Source organism: Alligator mississippiensis, chromosome 7 (genome assembly GCF_030867095.1).
Source record: "Alligator mississippiensis isolate rAllMis1 chromosome 7, rAllMis1, whole genome shotgun sequence".
NCBI classification, from domain to species: Eukaryota; Metazoa; Chordata; order Crocodylia; family Alligatoridae; genus Alligator; species Alligator mississippiensis.
Window position 1 is genome coordinate 89,686,946 of NC_081830.1, and position 14,326 is coordinate 89,701,271.

The 14,326-nt window shown below is 47.0% G+C and overlaps 1 protein-coding gene across 14 annotated transcripts in view; it reads left to right on the forward strand.

Moving 5' to 3' along the window:
- Window positions 1-14,326, forward strand: part of DLG1 (discs large MAGUK scaffold protein 1) — a 289,256-nt gene that overhangs the window by 202,104 nt on the left and 72,826 nt on the right. For all 14 annotated transcript variants that reach the window (XM_059731291.1, XM_059731292.1, XM_059731283.1 and 11 more), the window contains one exon: window positions 14,178-14,304. In XM_059731291.1, the coding sequence (XP_059587274.1) occupies window positions 14,178-14,304 (127 nt within the window). The remainder of the gene's footprint in view (window positions 1-14,177; window positions 14,305-14,326) is intronic.

The window sequence follows — 14,326 nt, forward strand, 5'->3', positions numbered from 1 at the left end:
CACCTATAGCCAGGACCAAGGGGCTTTTGTTGCATTCACTGTTGCTAAATTCATAGGATGAATGGGGAAGTTGTTTTCACCACTATGTGATCTTAAATGTATTTAAGGAATGGTTTGAGATGGCACAGCTTGCTTGGTAGGTGCTATGTATGATTTGAAAGACAGGAAAAGATACCTATAGCTAGTATTTTTACCAAAGGTCTTTTCTGAATCACACCATAACTTTAATTGTTGTGGTAATCTGGGTAGCTCGTAATGAGCTTGGTAAGAGCTTTATGCTTCTTTTGGTTTCTTCCAAAAGGGTGTTTTATCACCGCTGACAGCCCACGTTGGTATCACCAGCAGAAGCACCCCATTTATCTTAAGTTGTTTTAATATTTTTGAAGCGTGGTTCTGATTAAGAGCGCAGAATGGGACATCGTGAACATGCGTGCTCCTTCTAGTTGTGGTACTGACACACGCTTCCTGTAACATCTGTGACAAGTCACTCACCCTCTCAGCCTCACTTTTCCTCTATACATTGGAAGTGGTATGGACCTAGCAGAGTAGGGAAAGAATCATTTAGTGTTTCTAAAGCATTCAGAGGTTTAAATGTGCTACACGGCAGACATGCTTCAGCATTTTGTTTCTCTGTATTGAGCAGGTAGCACATTGTGTGGATACATCTGGAAAATGGATAGCATGATGTTTGAATTGTGAGCAATTCACAAAGCATATTAGCTTTACAGCACAGGACTTGGAGAAGTATTTAAATCTATCAGGAAAGCATTAGCAGATTGGAAATATTATGTATTTTGACTACTTTAAAAAAGTTCCTAGAGGCTCCTGCAGTACAGTCTGCCTGCAGAGGGTAGGCAAAGGAGGTTGGGAGAGGGTGGCAGCCATCCCTGCAGCATGGGTGGCTGACCAGGGGGGACCTGGTGACCGTCTGTAAACTCACTAGGGGGGACCAGAAGGGTTTGGGGGAGACCTTGTTTCCCCCAGCACCCCCTGGGATAACAAGGAGTAACGGCCACAAGTTGTTGGAGAGTAGGTTCAAATTAGACATCCGTAGGAACTACTTCACAGTCAGGGCGGCTAGGATCTGGAACCGACTTCCAAGGGAAGTGGTGCTGGCTCCTACCCTGGGGGGCTTTAAGAAGCGGCTCGATGCCTGCCTGGCTGGGGTCACTTGAGCCCAGTTTCCCTCCTGCCCAGGCAGGGGGTCGGACTTGAAGATCTACAAGGTCCCTTCCGACCCGACTTCTATGAATCTGTGATGTTGTGCAATAGAAATCACTTAAGTAAAGGCATACTCTTGGGTCAGTTTGGGCTCCCACTTTGGATTTTTCAAAACATCATATATGCTTACCGGAGGGTAATAATTTCATGCATTGTTTTTGTATTTGGGTGTTCAGGGTTGTATCCAAAATTTGGCAAAGGGGGCTACGGAAGCAACCACCCATGCTGCAGGGATGGCTGCAGCCCTCTCCCAACCTCCTTTGCCTACCCACTGCAGGCAGACTGTACTGCAGGAGCCTCTAGGAACTTTTTTAAAGTAGCCAAAATGCATAAGAAAAGTCACTCCCTCTCTCCCCCACTTCCCTACCTGCTGCTGCTGCTGCTGTTGCTGTCCTGGCTGTCCCAGGGAAGAGGGGAGGGTGCACCACTGCCCTCCCTCGGGATCCAACCCGTGGGTCTTCCAAAAGAAGCAGCTTAACAAACGTTTTCTGCAGCGTGCCGTGCTATGGCAGCTCATGAGAACGTGGGAAATGCTGCTGACCAAAACAGAGTGGCTGGGGAGCAGGACAGAAGTGAAGTGGAACGGGCTGTTTCTGTTGCCCAGCAAAGAGGCCCGGGTTCTGACACTGTTGGCATAAGTAGTAACAACCTACGTAAAAAAAAACCCAAAAAAACCCCACCAGTTTAATAGGACATAGTTTTAAATGTTGTGTTGACACCGCAGCCTTCTTAGACTTAAGCTGGCCCTTCTTAGACTCATGCCCCCCTCAGAAAATGCCAGCTTAGTTTTCACTTGTTTTTTGACTACAGAAAAAGAATAGAGCAGTTATTTTAACATTATTTATTAATGAATCCAGCTTATCAAATAACAGATTTAACATTTAAAGATGGACCTAGTCCTCTAACATCTACAAAGACAGATCCCTATCTTCCTTCAGCGGTGCTCCTTTAACCCAGGTCAGTGTTCACAGGAGTCTTGTGCTCTTCTCTCTCCCTTTCAGACACTGACAGTTGCTTTGTTTTTCACAGATTCATAGATTTCTAGGGCTGGAAGGGATCATCGGGTCTGACCCCCTGCTCTGGGCAGGAAAGAGCGCTGGGGTCAAGTAACGCCAGCCAGGTGCCTGTCTAATCTCCTTTTGAACACCGCCAAGGAAGGGGACAGCACCACCTCCCTTGGAAGCCCATTCCGTATTTTGGCAACCCTCACCGTAAAGAATTCCTTCCTGATGTCCAATCTAAAACTACTCTCCTTCGGTTTATGGCCCTTGTTTTGAGTAACCCCAAGGGGTGCGCTAGTAAACATCGTATCCCCTTTTCCCTGCTGCCCCCCCGATGAGTTTGTGGACAGCCACAAGATCACCTCTCAGCCTTCTCTTGCAGAGCCTGAAGAGATTGAGGTCCCTCAGTCTGTCTGCATAGGATCTTACCTGCAGGCCATCAACCATACGAGTAGTCCTCCTCTGAACCCTTTCCAGGTTATCCACATCCCTCTTGATGTGCGGCGCCCAAAACTGGAAGCAGTAGTCTAGTTGTGGCTTCACCAATGCTGCATAGAGGGGAAGTATCACCTCCGTAGACCTGCTTGTGATGCACCTACTAATGCAAGACAGAGTGCAGTTAACCTTACTTATTACTTTGTCACATCAGCAACTCACATTTATTTTTGCATCGGCAATGACTGCGAGATCCCTTTCCACTGCCGTGGTCCTCAGAACGGTACTTCCCGCTCTACAGGTGTGTTGGAGATTCTTTCCCCCACGTGCAGCACTTCGCACTTATCTTTGTTAAATTGCATCCTATTTTGATCCGCCCACTTTCCCAGTCTGTCCAAATCCACCTGGATTTGCTCCCTACCTTCTAGTGTGTTTACTGCACCCCATGGGGACACCATTGCCCACGTCTCTCCAGGTAGAAACCAGCGCATCCACCACCACTCTCTGTGTGCATCCCCTAAGCCAGTTTTCCACCCACCTGACTATGAAAAAATCCACGTCACAGCTACTTAGTTTATTTGTAAGAATCGGGTGCGACACTGTGTCAAAAGCCTTTTTAAAATCCAAGTAAATAACATTTACCTCGACTCCTGCATCTAAGTACTTTGTGACCTGGTCACAGAAAGAAACCAGGTTGGTCAGGCAGGATCTGCCTGCTATAAACCCATGCTGGTTGCCCCTTAGCATTGTGTTCCCCTGCAAATGTGATCCTTTATGATTTTTTCTAAGGTCTTGCCAAGAATAGAGGTGAGGTTAACCAGCCTATAATTACCCGGGCCCTCCTTCCTTTCCTCCTTGAAAATAGGGACCACTTTGGCCCTTTTCCAGGATTCTGGGACCTGTCCTGACTGAGTGCCACGAGCGCTCAGAAAGTTGCTCCAGTGGTTTCACTCTGACACCGGCCAATTCCTTTAGTACCCTTGGGTGAAGATTGTCAGGGCCTGCCAACTTAAATATGTCCATCCCCTCCAAGTGCCCCTTCACCAGGTCAGCGCTAACCGTTGGTAGGTTGGTATCTCTCTCAAGCCAGACTGAAGGCTCGTTGGGAGGTGTGTTTGTGTCCGTGACCGGGAACACAGATGCAAAGAAATCGTTTTAGAGCTCAGCTTTGTCCATCCTATCTGTTACAAGTTGCCCTAGTCCATCCTGTGGCGGCCCTATGTTATCCTGCGCCTTTTGTCAGTGTTCAGCCTGTTTTTTTGGTCTCTAATAATTCACCCCCTCTTTTTCCCTAGGACCCTGTATAACACACATGGCACTGTCTTCTACTCATTTCTGCTTTGAACTTTTATATTTATTCTAAATTTGTTCTTAAACATTAGCTCATATAACTTTCCTTCAGTATTCGAAACACTTATAATAACTCTTCTGTTGCAGAGAACTCAGGAAGGCCACAACAGGTCAGAATATTTTTAACACTCTGGATTCTTACTTGACATCGCTGGGTTTATCCTGTGAATCATGTTTGCACACCTAACAGTGCTAACATTGCGTGGCACACCCTGTGGCACGCCAGAAGGGTTCTCAAGGCACTGCTTTAAATTAAACCTTTTCTTAGAAAACACATTGCTCAAGTGTCTGCCCTTTTCTCCACCCTCTTGCTAGGATGAAACAGCATTTCAGCAGTCAGCGCTGCTGAATGTGGTATGTTTCCACAGAAAATGAAGGTGTGATTGCAACTTGTCATTCCCCAATAGCTTAATCTGCCTAGATTCATGACAGCAGCAAAGAGCTCACTTCATGGACTTCAGGGCAGGCTAGAAGCCCAAGCACGTATCCCAGACAGCCATGCTTCAACATCTTCATTGCTGTTATTATCTGGCCTTGCTAGTTTAAAGCTTTATTTGTTGTATACGTGTCTGATTTGATCTAAACAGGAAAAGCAGGGAGTTCTGGGCCGCAGTGGCATCTCAGTGACTGCTTCGACCCCCTTGTAGGGCAGCTGTGCTTGAAGCCCACTGACACTGAACTGTTGCTTGTGTGTGCTTGATTTTGCCCATCATTAACCATGTTGGTCTGCAGGGATTCATGTAACAGCATGAAAGGCCACGTGATTTCATACCCTGAGTCGCCTGTACTAAGCATGAGCCTCTGTTCCTCCTGTTGTAGAATACTTAGAAAAGCAGGTAAGCAGCTCTCCATTTAAATGTGGGCCAGGAGGGACCACCACAGTCACTGAGTTCAGTCCCCTGAGGTACAGGCAGCCGCACATGCAGTCCGTCCAGGAGGGTCCACAGGCTGGTTCACCCCAGCCCTCCAGCGCATGAAAGCTACCATGCACCTGAGATGGAAACAGCCTCAGGAAACACCAGTGTGCCACGGGCGGAGGGGGGCAGCGCCAGCCACAGGGAGTCCTAGGTGCTCCCAGGTGATCCTGGGAAGCAAATCATGCCCCATGCTGTAGAGCTGGGATGTCAGACTCGCTTGTCCGCACAGGGACAGATCCGGATCATAGGGCTTCTTGTCCGCTGGATCCAGATTGCGGGGCTTCTCAAGGGCTAGGTGCCTGCAAGTGATGGCATTGATCCTTGTGGCTGCCAGAGGGCCTGTATTGGTGCATCTCTGGCACCCAGGGGGGTTACACAGCAGCCACTGACCCAGCCCCCTGTAGATAATTAAATATCTGTTGGCCTGAAGAAAAAGTGAGTGTAAATTCATGACCTGGAGTGTAGGCACAGGCCTCGGTGATAGAGCCAGGTTCAGCTCTCCGCACCATTAATCCTTGTTATTATTCGTGTGAGGGTGAGCAGTTTCAGCAGGTAAGACTAAGCCACTCCTCAGACTACCCAGAGAGTCTGGTGGTTAGTGGTTTCTCCTGGGATACGAGAAACATGGAGGGTAAGTCCTAGCTCCAAATCTGGGGGAGCGAGGATTTGAAAACGGGTTTTGTAGTTCCCCAGCGGGTGCCTGTGCCTGTGCCTGGTGTGGACTGGCTTTCTTTTTCCTTTTCCATGAGAAGCCTGCTCTTACTTAGGCACAGGACACCAGGGGAGTGTTCACGGTGCCTCCCTTCAGCCCTAAGCAAGGTGCCTAGCTCCCTTGGAGGGGTTTAGGTCCTGCCTCTCTCTTCAGCTTTTCCTGCCAGCTAGTTCCCTGCTAGCTAATTCCCATACCAAAAAGGAAAAAAGGTTTGTTCCATGAGAAATACTTTTACTTTTGGGGTGAGACAAGTCTGCCTGCCTTTACTGAAGTGTGAAAGCATTTTTTCAAGCATAAGCACCCTGTCCGGACTCAGGGAAGTTTGCCGTCACTGTGCAGCGTGCGTGCTGCCTTCATTAGGTGGGCGCCGCACACTGTCAATTCCTGATGTTCTCCGATTTCCACTGCTCGCATCTTTTCTGTTGGGAACTCCTGCTTAGACTGCGAGCTGACCCAGAAAACATCGTTAGAGACGAATATCGCTTATTAACTGTTTAGTATTATTATTTACCTCATGTGACTGAGGACTAATACAAGATCTCTTATATTTTCCAGTCTTAAGTTTCTGACAGGGTGACTTAAATCTCCTGTTTGGCTTGGCATATAGAAATTTAGAACAGTGCAGTGTCCAAACACCGTGTGCTGTTTTATCATTGACTCTTGCCACAAGGTTAATTGCATAATGTTTTTATTAGCACTACACACAGACAGTTAGCAGAAATGCAGCCATCAGCATTCTGGAGGTAACTGGCCTGGGTCAGCATGAAAAGACCAGCATCTAACATATCAGGCTGCAAACAAACATTGCATTTGTCCCAGGATAACGTGCAGTCGTTCAGATGCCCAAGGCTGAATCCCGAGCTACCTTCTGAAAAGGTTTGCAGGCTCAGTACTAGCAGTTTATCCTGGGACATTACAAGCACATCTGAATGGTTATCCCAGGATTGCATCACTGAATCAGCGACAGAAAAGCAGCAGTGCATTCAGCTGCTCGCTGAACCCTGATTAGAAAGGATGTTTCTGTTCCTGGACGAACATAGGCACAGCTTGTCCAGAGACAAATGCAGCATCTGTTCCTGGCATCGGAGCACTTGGGCCAAGCCCGTGTATTGTTAGAACTTGTCGGGGGTGTTGGCATTTCAGAGACGCGATAGCTGCAAAGGGTCAGCAGGGCTAATTGATAAGAATTTATTTGACAGAAATAGAAGAGGGGAAGGAAAGGTGACAATAACACACCCTGTAAAATAAGAATGTGTATGTCGCACAAAGTGAGCACACATAATATTGAAGGATATCTTGGAGAGGTTTCACTTTATCTCCCCTGATTCTCTTCCATGTTGTTGTAAGCATGCGGCATTGTAAAATAGCTCATTGACAACTCATTGAATAATTAATTTATTTACCAGTTATTTTTTAGGAATTTTACTTATCTTAAAATATCTCACCAGTTTTTACTAGTTACTATTTGAGAGTTACTCATATTTGACATTTGGGAAGGAAATTTTAATTAAGGGCTTCATAAACTCACCTCTAATTTTCCCATAAATGACTGAAAGATTTTGTTTTAATCCGTCTTTGTTTCATTGCTAGTTGGATCTAGATTTCATCCCTATTCCTAAATGTTACCGGGGGCAGTAGTTAAGATCAGAATTAGAAATAGAGCCCGTGTGGATACTTGGAGTCATCCAAACAATTCTTACAGAAGAAGGGCTGGAGGGGATCCCGCCAGGGGGTCGGCTAATCCAGCCCCTGCCTGCCTGCGCCATCCTAGCCAGCGTTGTCTGACCTGCCCTGGAAAACTTGCAGGGGTCGAGGTTTCACTGCCTCTCTGGGCAGCTTGCTCCAGGACTGAACCACCCTCATGGCTATGATGCTCTTCCTACTATCCAGCCTTGATTTCCCCTTTTTAAATGTAAGATGATTACTTCTTGCCCTGTCCCCTGTGAACACAGAGGAAAGCCGATCATCACCATTTATGCTTCGGGGTTTGTATTTGAAAACTGAGAGAGGTTTGGTAACAACCTTCTCTTCTCCAGACTAAATAATTCTGCTTTTTCCAGCCTTTCGCTGTACGCTGTATTTTCTAGGTCTTTCATCATTTTTGCTATTTTCTTCTGGACATTTCCCAACTTGTCCATGCTTCTTGAAGCACGGTCTCTGAAACTCCATGCTGTGCATCAGTGCTGAATAGACTGGAAGACAGGGTTCTCTGCGTGAATCTGATATATTTTATTTGAACAACTTACGTAGTTGGAAAAAAAAAATTAAGCAAGCTTTTGGGTTCAGAACCCGAATGAATGCACACCAGAAATCTATCAAAGACAGGAATACCCAGTGACCTGAGGGGGCACATTTCTCCCAAGAAAACCACTCTCTCTCCAATCTCTCAGTCCTGATCCTCAAAGGGAACTTACCAAACACTTCCCAGAGATGAGCCCATAAACTCTACTTCCTCAGCCTCCTGGACACTAAAAATCATGGACTAAATACAGACATTGGATTTATGACACTATAACCTGCCTGACATCTGACTCCCCAGGTGCCTCTCCACTGCTCACCCCCCTTCTCTCCCCCACACCCAACCCGTCTCTCACCCATCGACTCCTCAGTCTACATCTTCACTGACCGCCTGTCTTGCACGCAGACCAGCCCAGCCTCGGGCTGCTTTACTTTGCAGTCCAGCCAGGAAAAGCGCACGCCAGCTGCTGACATTTCCTCAGCCTGATGAAGGGTTTTTGAACCTGAAAGCTTGCTTAAAATTTTTTTTCCAACTACTTAAGTTGGTCTAATAAAAGATACCAGATTCACCCAAAGAACCTTGTCCTTGTCTGCCTATGTCCTGAGAGCAACAGGGGTACAACCTACACCCCTGAATACACTGGAAGTCACTTCTCATGACTTGCAGGAGGCGCTCCTGCTAATACTCCCCAATATGTTTTTTTTTTTCTTTTTGCAGTGGTACCACACTGCATCTTACTTGGGTTTCAGTCCATTATAACTTCCAGGACCTTTTCTGCAGTACCGCAGCCTCGTTATTCCCAGAGCCACTTCGGTGCAGTGGATTGTTCTGTCCTTGCACAGTACTTTGCCCTTGCCCCTACTGAATGTCATCCCATTCATTTTGGACCACTCCTCCAATTTACCCAGGTCTTCCCTCAGCCTCCCCCACAGGAGCAGCTCTTCACCCGCGGGGATGGGGGTGCTGAGTGTTTCCCCTCCCTGCGCTGGCAGCTGCGGGCTGTGCTGGATGGCTGCGGTGGCTGCCCTGGGCCATGGTACGCACGGCCCCCTTTTTCCTGCTGGGGGGGAGGGGGCAAGGGCCTCCTCCCTCCTACACTCGCAGGGGCTGGGGGTTGCCCTCCCTGGCAGCTGCCTCCAGCTGATGCCCGTGTGGCATCAGCCTGAGACAGTGCTTCTGGCCCGGGGGCAGGCAGAGCAAATGCACCCTCCGTCTCCCTTTGCCTGGAGAGCACGTCTTAGTGGCGACTTCGTTGCTCTCTGGCCAGGGGGCTAAAACCCTCTTTGATCCCGTCTCTCTATATTTATCTATTTAGTGCTGTCCATGCACGTTGTAGCACTTCATTTGCAGGGCTGGCCGTAATCTTTCCAGGGTTCAAGGTCAGACTGCCCAGTCTGTATTTTCTCCTTATTCCCTTTTGTTAAAGACCGGCCGTGTCTCCTGGAACCTTACCAGATCCTGCACAAGGTCTCAGAGATGATAGTCGGTGGCTCTGTGCTGATCTCCGAGCGCTCGGGTCAGTCTTCTCTGCCCCCGCTGCTTTAGAAACATTAGGTGTCTCCAACCTGTTGTGTTCCTACACTGGGCCGATTATCTCCCTCCTTATCCTTCGGTTAATTGTTCCTGTCTTCTGGCACTTGACCTTTTGTGTGAAGGCTGAAGTGAAAAAGGCATTAAGCACTTCAGCCTTCTCTGCATCATCCATTATTAATTTCCCTTTCTCATTCAGGCAAGGAATATCTTTAAATCTCACTTTTTCAAATATGAAAGCATTTTCAACTCTGACTTAAACAGAATAATGCTTGCAAAGTGGAAAAATGAAACCTAAGTATTTATGTAGTTGCTGTATCCATTTTTGATAGTATTTAAGGGCAGATTTAAATGTATCTTAACACAAAACCTATTAAACACTGGTTTTAGGTGAAACTGTGTAACACTCCTTCTCCCACTCCTCCCCATCCAATGCTAACTGCAAATTAAATGAAAAGTAGGAAAGAAAGCAGTTTTGTTGGCTGTTAGATTATCCTACTACAGTGAATCTGAACCAGGGTGCTGTGACTTGCCAACAGGATTCACAAGATAAACCGAGAGAGCACAAGTAGGAATTCGTTGTGTTAAAGCATTCTGACCTGTTGTGTGGTCTTCTCTGAGTTCCTCACAAAAGAAAAGTGCTCTATTATTTTTCTGTAGTAAGAAATGAGTGAAAAGTAAGAGCTGGCATTTTCTAAGAGATTCCTCAAGTCAAACAAGGGGTGCCTTGAGTTTAAAATGACTGCAAACCACTGCTCTCGTATTTCTGTGACTTGTAGTTCGGAGGCTTTATTTTAAAAGCTAATAATAAATGCCATCTGGTTGTCTCCGGTTTTTAAGAATGGTAAATTACTGAGCACATGTTAATAAAAATTGAAATGCATCTGTAGTGCATGTTCTATAAATAACTATTTTAAGAAAATTGTCATGTCACTGTGTGTTCACTGTGAATACATTTTTGTGCCTTTTAAAGCAGAGGACACTGAAAATAAATGCATCTGGGTGCCAAAGAAGTCTCAAATTGTTTTGCCCTTTTTAGTATAGTATGTACTTGTGGTCTGTGTGTACAAAGTGCATGTGCACAAATGTAGGGAGTTTATTTACTGTTTCTAACTCATAAATAGCTGCTGGCTGTCCCCTTATCTGCCATAATGCACAGATGAGTGGATTATTGATCTGTAGCAGCAGTCACTGTCAGGCTGAATAGACTGCACAGAAATAAAGGTTACAGGAGTTTGCATACGTTGATTATGCAAGCTTGGCGTTTCTACCGGCAGCTACTCTTAATACCAGTCTAATGATACGATGACTGATAATGGCTTCGATGATCTCTTGAGGTCCCTTCCAGCCTTGCTTCTCTGTGACTGTTGCTAAGAGACTGGGGAATAGAGTACCTGTAAGACAGGTCTCTGAGGGGTAGCAGCTCCAAACGGGATGATTTGTCTGGGGCTGAGAATCAAGCTTGCAATAGGAAGTGATTGATTCTTGAGCCTAGTACTGACAACTGCTTGCATATTTCTGAATACATTTTTTACACTTGACACTAAATAACTAGCATACACTGCACTTGCTGACATGGCATGTGAGAGGTCTTAGTGGATGGAGCAGAAGAGGTGATGCCAGAAGCTTGCAGTTGTAATCTTGGTTGTATCCTTCACTAGCTGTGTGGGTTTGAGCAAGCTGCTTAATCCACATCTGTTTCCCTGTTTAGAAATCTGATTGTTACTTATTCACCCCCTCACAAGGACCTTGTTAGGATTAGTTAGAGTTGCCAAAGCATTTTGTTTCTGTAAAGAACTGTTTACTGTCTTAATGTCCTCCTTCCTTGAAGCGTCTGCTGTGACTGTCCCCCGTGTCCGTAGCTGAAGTACCTGTCTGAACTCGGCACCAGTATGGGAGGATGAGGGCTAGCTGGAAATGTTGCTGGGGTGGCTGTGGTGTGGGATGAGATGTCAGTCTTCTTTCATGTGCTTAAAGTTTCTATCAGAGTTTTAAGACTTTAATCATGCCTCATTTTTCTCCCTGCCCACTGTGCAACTCCCCCCTCTATACATTTCAAAAGTGCAACCATTATCAATGCTCCATTACAGCAGAGTGCACCTAGCGCGGACGGCCATGTCTGAGTGCTAGAGCATCCTTTCCATTTCACCACTGCAGTCACGTCTCAGGAACCAAACCTGCGTGGTAGCTACAGCTGCCCAGACAACAGCTGACACCTACAGAGAAAAGCCCAGGAAATTCTCTCTCAAAAACTTTTAACATACAGCTGCCCACTGGTATCTTCAACTGCAAGTTTAGCAAAGCACAGGTTTCTGAAAACCAGGAAGTACCGAGTTGACATGCTTGAAGAAGGGTGTTTGTGCCTGAAAGCCTGCAAAGAACAATTTTTCCAATTATTTAGTTGGTCTAATAAAAGATATCACATTTACCCAAAGAACCTTGCGTGCCGCATCTCAAAGTGACTTTCACTTTGTCCTGTACGGGCAGTGCCTCCCAGTATGACTGCAAGACTCGCCCGTGCCCTCTCCCTTCGTAGATAGGGCAGAGCATTCAGGCAAGAGGGCGAATGACTGCTTACTGGTATAACCGAATTGCTTCTTTCTGCCAAGACAGATCTGGGTTTAGGTGAGTTGCTCTGAAGAAAAAGATACCTACATCCAGACATTGAATCTGCTCACAGGGAGCAGCACTACCTGCTGAATCCTCTCTAACCCTATATTTCCACTTAACCATCATCGCACATCCCTGGTGACGGGCCCCAGACCACTTTGTATTGGGGTAAAAAAACTTGCCATGCTGCTACTGTGTAGCGCGCAGAACACTTGAATGCACAGTATGTGGTGCTGCACGGCTGCTCATCTGGATGCAGCCAGGGCGTGTACAGAAGTTGCCATTCACTTTCAAAGCACTTTATTGCCATGACTTAACGGGAGTGCGCGGCTGTACAGCACTTCAAAAATGGGTATGGTGCTTTAAATTAATCCCTGTTAAATGAGGTATTCAATGCAAAGCACTGTATTTTGCAGCATGTTGGCAACCTGCAGGGTTGTAAATAACTTTCATATGCTGGTTGAATTTGAGACCAGTAGAGAAGCCCCAGGAGGCTGTGGCAGTGCCCCGCCTGCTCCCTGTCCTGGGAAGGGCAGGGAGGCTCTGAGCCCCTCCTTCCCGCCTCCCAATGCTGCACTTCTGTCATGTTTAAGAGTGCTGTAACTTTATAGTGCTATAAAAAGTGCTTTACATTACAAAGCTGTAAAACGTGCCCAGAACACTTCCGTATACACCCTTAACAACTCCCAAAATGTAAACTCCAGGGATGCAGACAGAAGTGACAATTTTCACCCGATCTGGCTGCAGCAATCAGTTTGTAGCTGTGACCAAACACAAGTGCACACCTGCAGACAGCTTCAAAAACAGCCAGCCGGATAACAATCTCGCCCCTCATTGCATGAGGGATCAGGTGAAGACATTTCAAAGTGTGGCGTTTTCTGTAACTTTTGTCTGCTCTGCCTGCTAGCCTCTCGCGGTCTTCAGAATGGGAGGGGGAAGGGAGCGGTCAGTCGGGGGGTTCAGTCCGTCCCCCCGGGGGGTGGGGCAGGTGTATTGGACCCCCTCCCCGCCAGGTGACGGGGGCTCCAGTTCACCCACCCCACCCTTCATGTGTGAAACCCCCCTGGTCAAACCCTGTTCACGCTCCCTTCCAGCAGATGCACGCTGCCTGTGTGACACAGGCCTGTTTGTTGCCTGAGAAGAATTGTGGAGCAGCGCCCACCAAATAAACTATTAGCCTCCTTCAAACAGGGAGGCTACTGGAAAGGTAACAACTAATTGCTTGGGACAGCTGAAAACAACGGGGATGGGAGTGAGGTCAGAGGTTTATAATTAGTGCGCCAAGGGGGCACACCGAGCAGAGCTTGCTGGACAGTGCCCGCTGGAGCCAGTGGATGCTGCCCAGGAAACTCTACCCAGAAACAGGATCAGACCAGGGATGGGAAACTGCGGTCCCTGGGGGTCGTCCCAGCCAAGGCCTCCTTCCTGGTAAGATATAGCACTAGCTTAGGCAGGAGCCAAAGGCACTAATAGACATAAGGCAGCGTTCCTTTCCTTTTTCGCGTTCTTGTGTGACGAGGTATTTAGCAGAATTTGAACTTTCGTTGGACTCCGACAGAGCTGTGCCGTGAGCGCTTCTGCTGCGGCCTTGAACTTGCCCTCTCTGGGCTGGCAACCCTGCGCCTCAGCGCCCGCACCACTCATGGTCTGTCTGGTAAAAGGCAATTCTTATGTTTTTAGGAAGTGTTGGGATGCTCTGGAGCTAGGCACTTAAAAGGCATCAGGCACGAAGAGCCTTGATCTTACCTCCCGCTTCCTCTGCTGCCAGGGGAGGTATGTCGGAAGAGATCTCAGGTTTAATAAACTTAGGGCCACTTAACAAAAGCTTATTCCTGTCTCTTACGTAATTAGCACTTCCAATCACAATGCCTGCTACTTAATAACGAGTAAAATGTCTTACTTATAATGAAACAACTTTAAAGCAGTATATTCTTTGCTAACTGTCTGGGTAGGGAACCTGGGAAATTGGTGTTAAGATTCAAAGCGAGTTACTCACTTGTGTTGCACTTTGGTGTCATGTTCCACATCTGTGACATTTTAAGTGCACTGTTAGACTTGAATGAATGTGCTTGCCTGTAAAACAGATTACTCCTTATGATATATTTATTCAGATATTTGCAAGTGACTTAATCCCCTGAATATTTTCTTCATTTTGTTTTAAGCTTATTCTCAGCCAGTGGATAACCATATCAGTCCTCCTGCCTACCTGGGGCAGTCACTGCCACCAGCATCCCCAGGGAGATATTCCCCAGTTCCAAAGGGGATGCTTGGAGATGATGAGATTACAAGGTAAGGAGCTGTTCAAGCCATA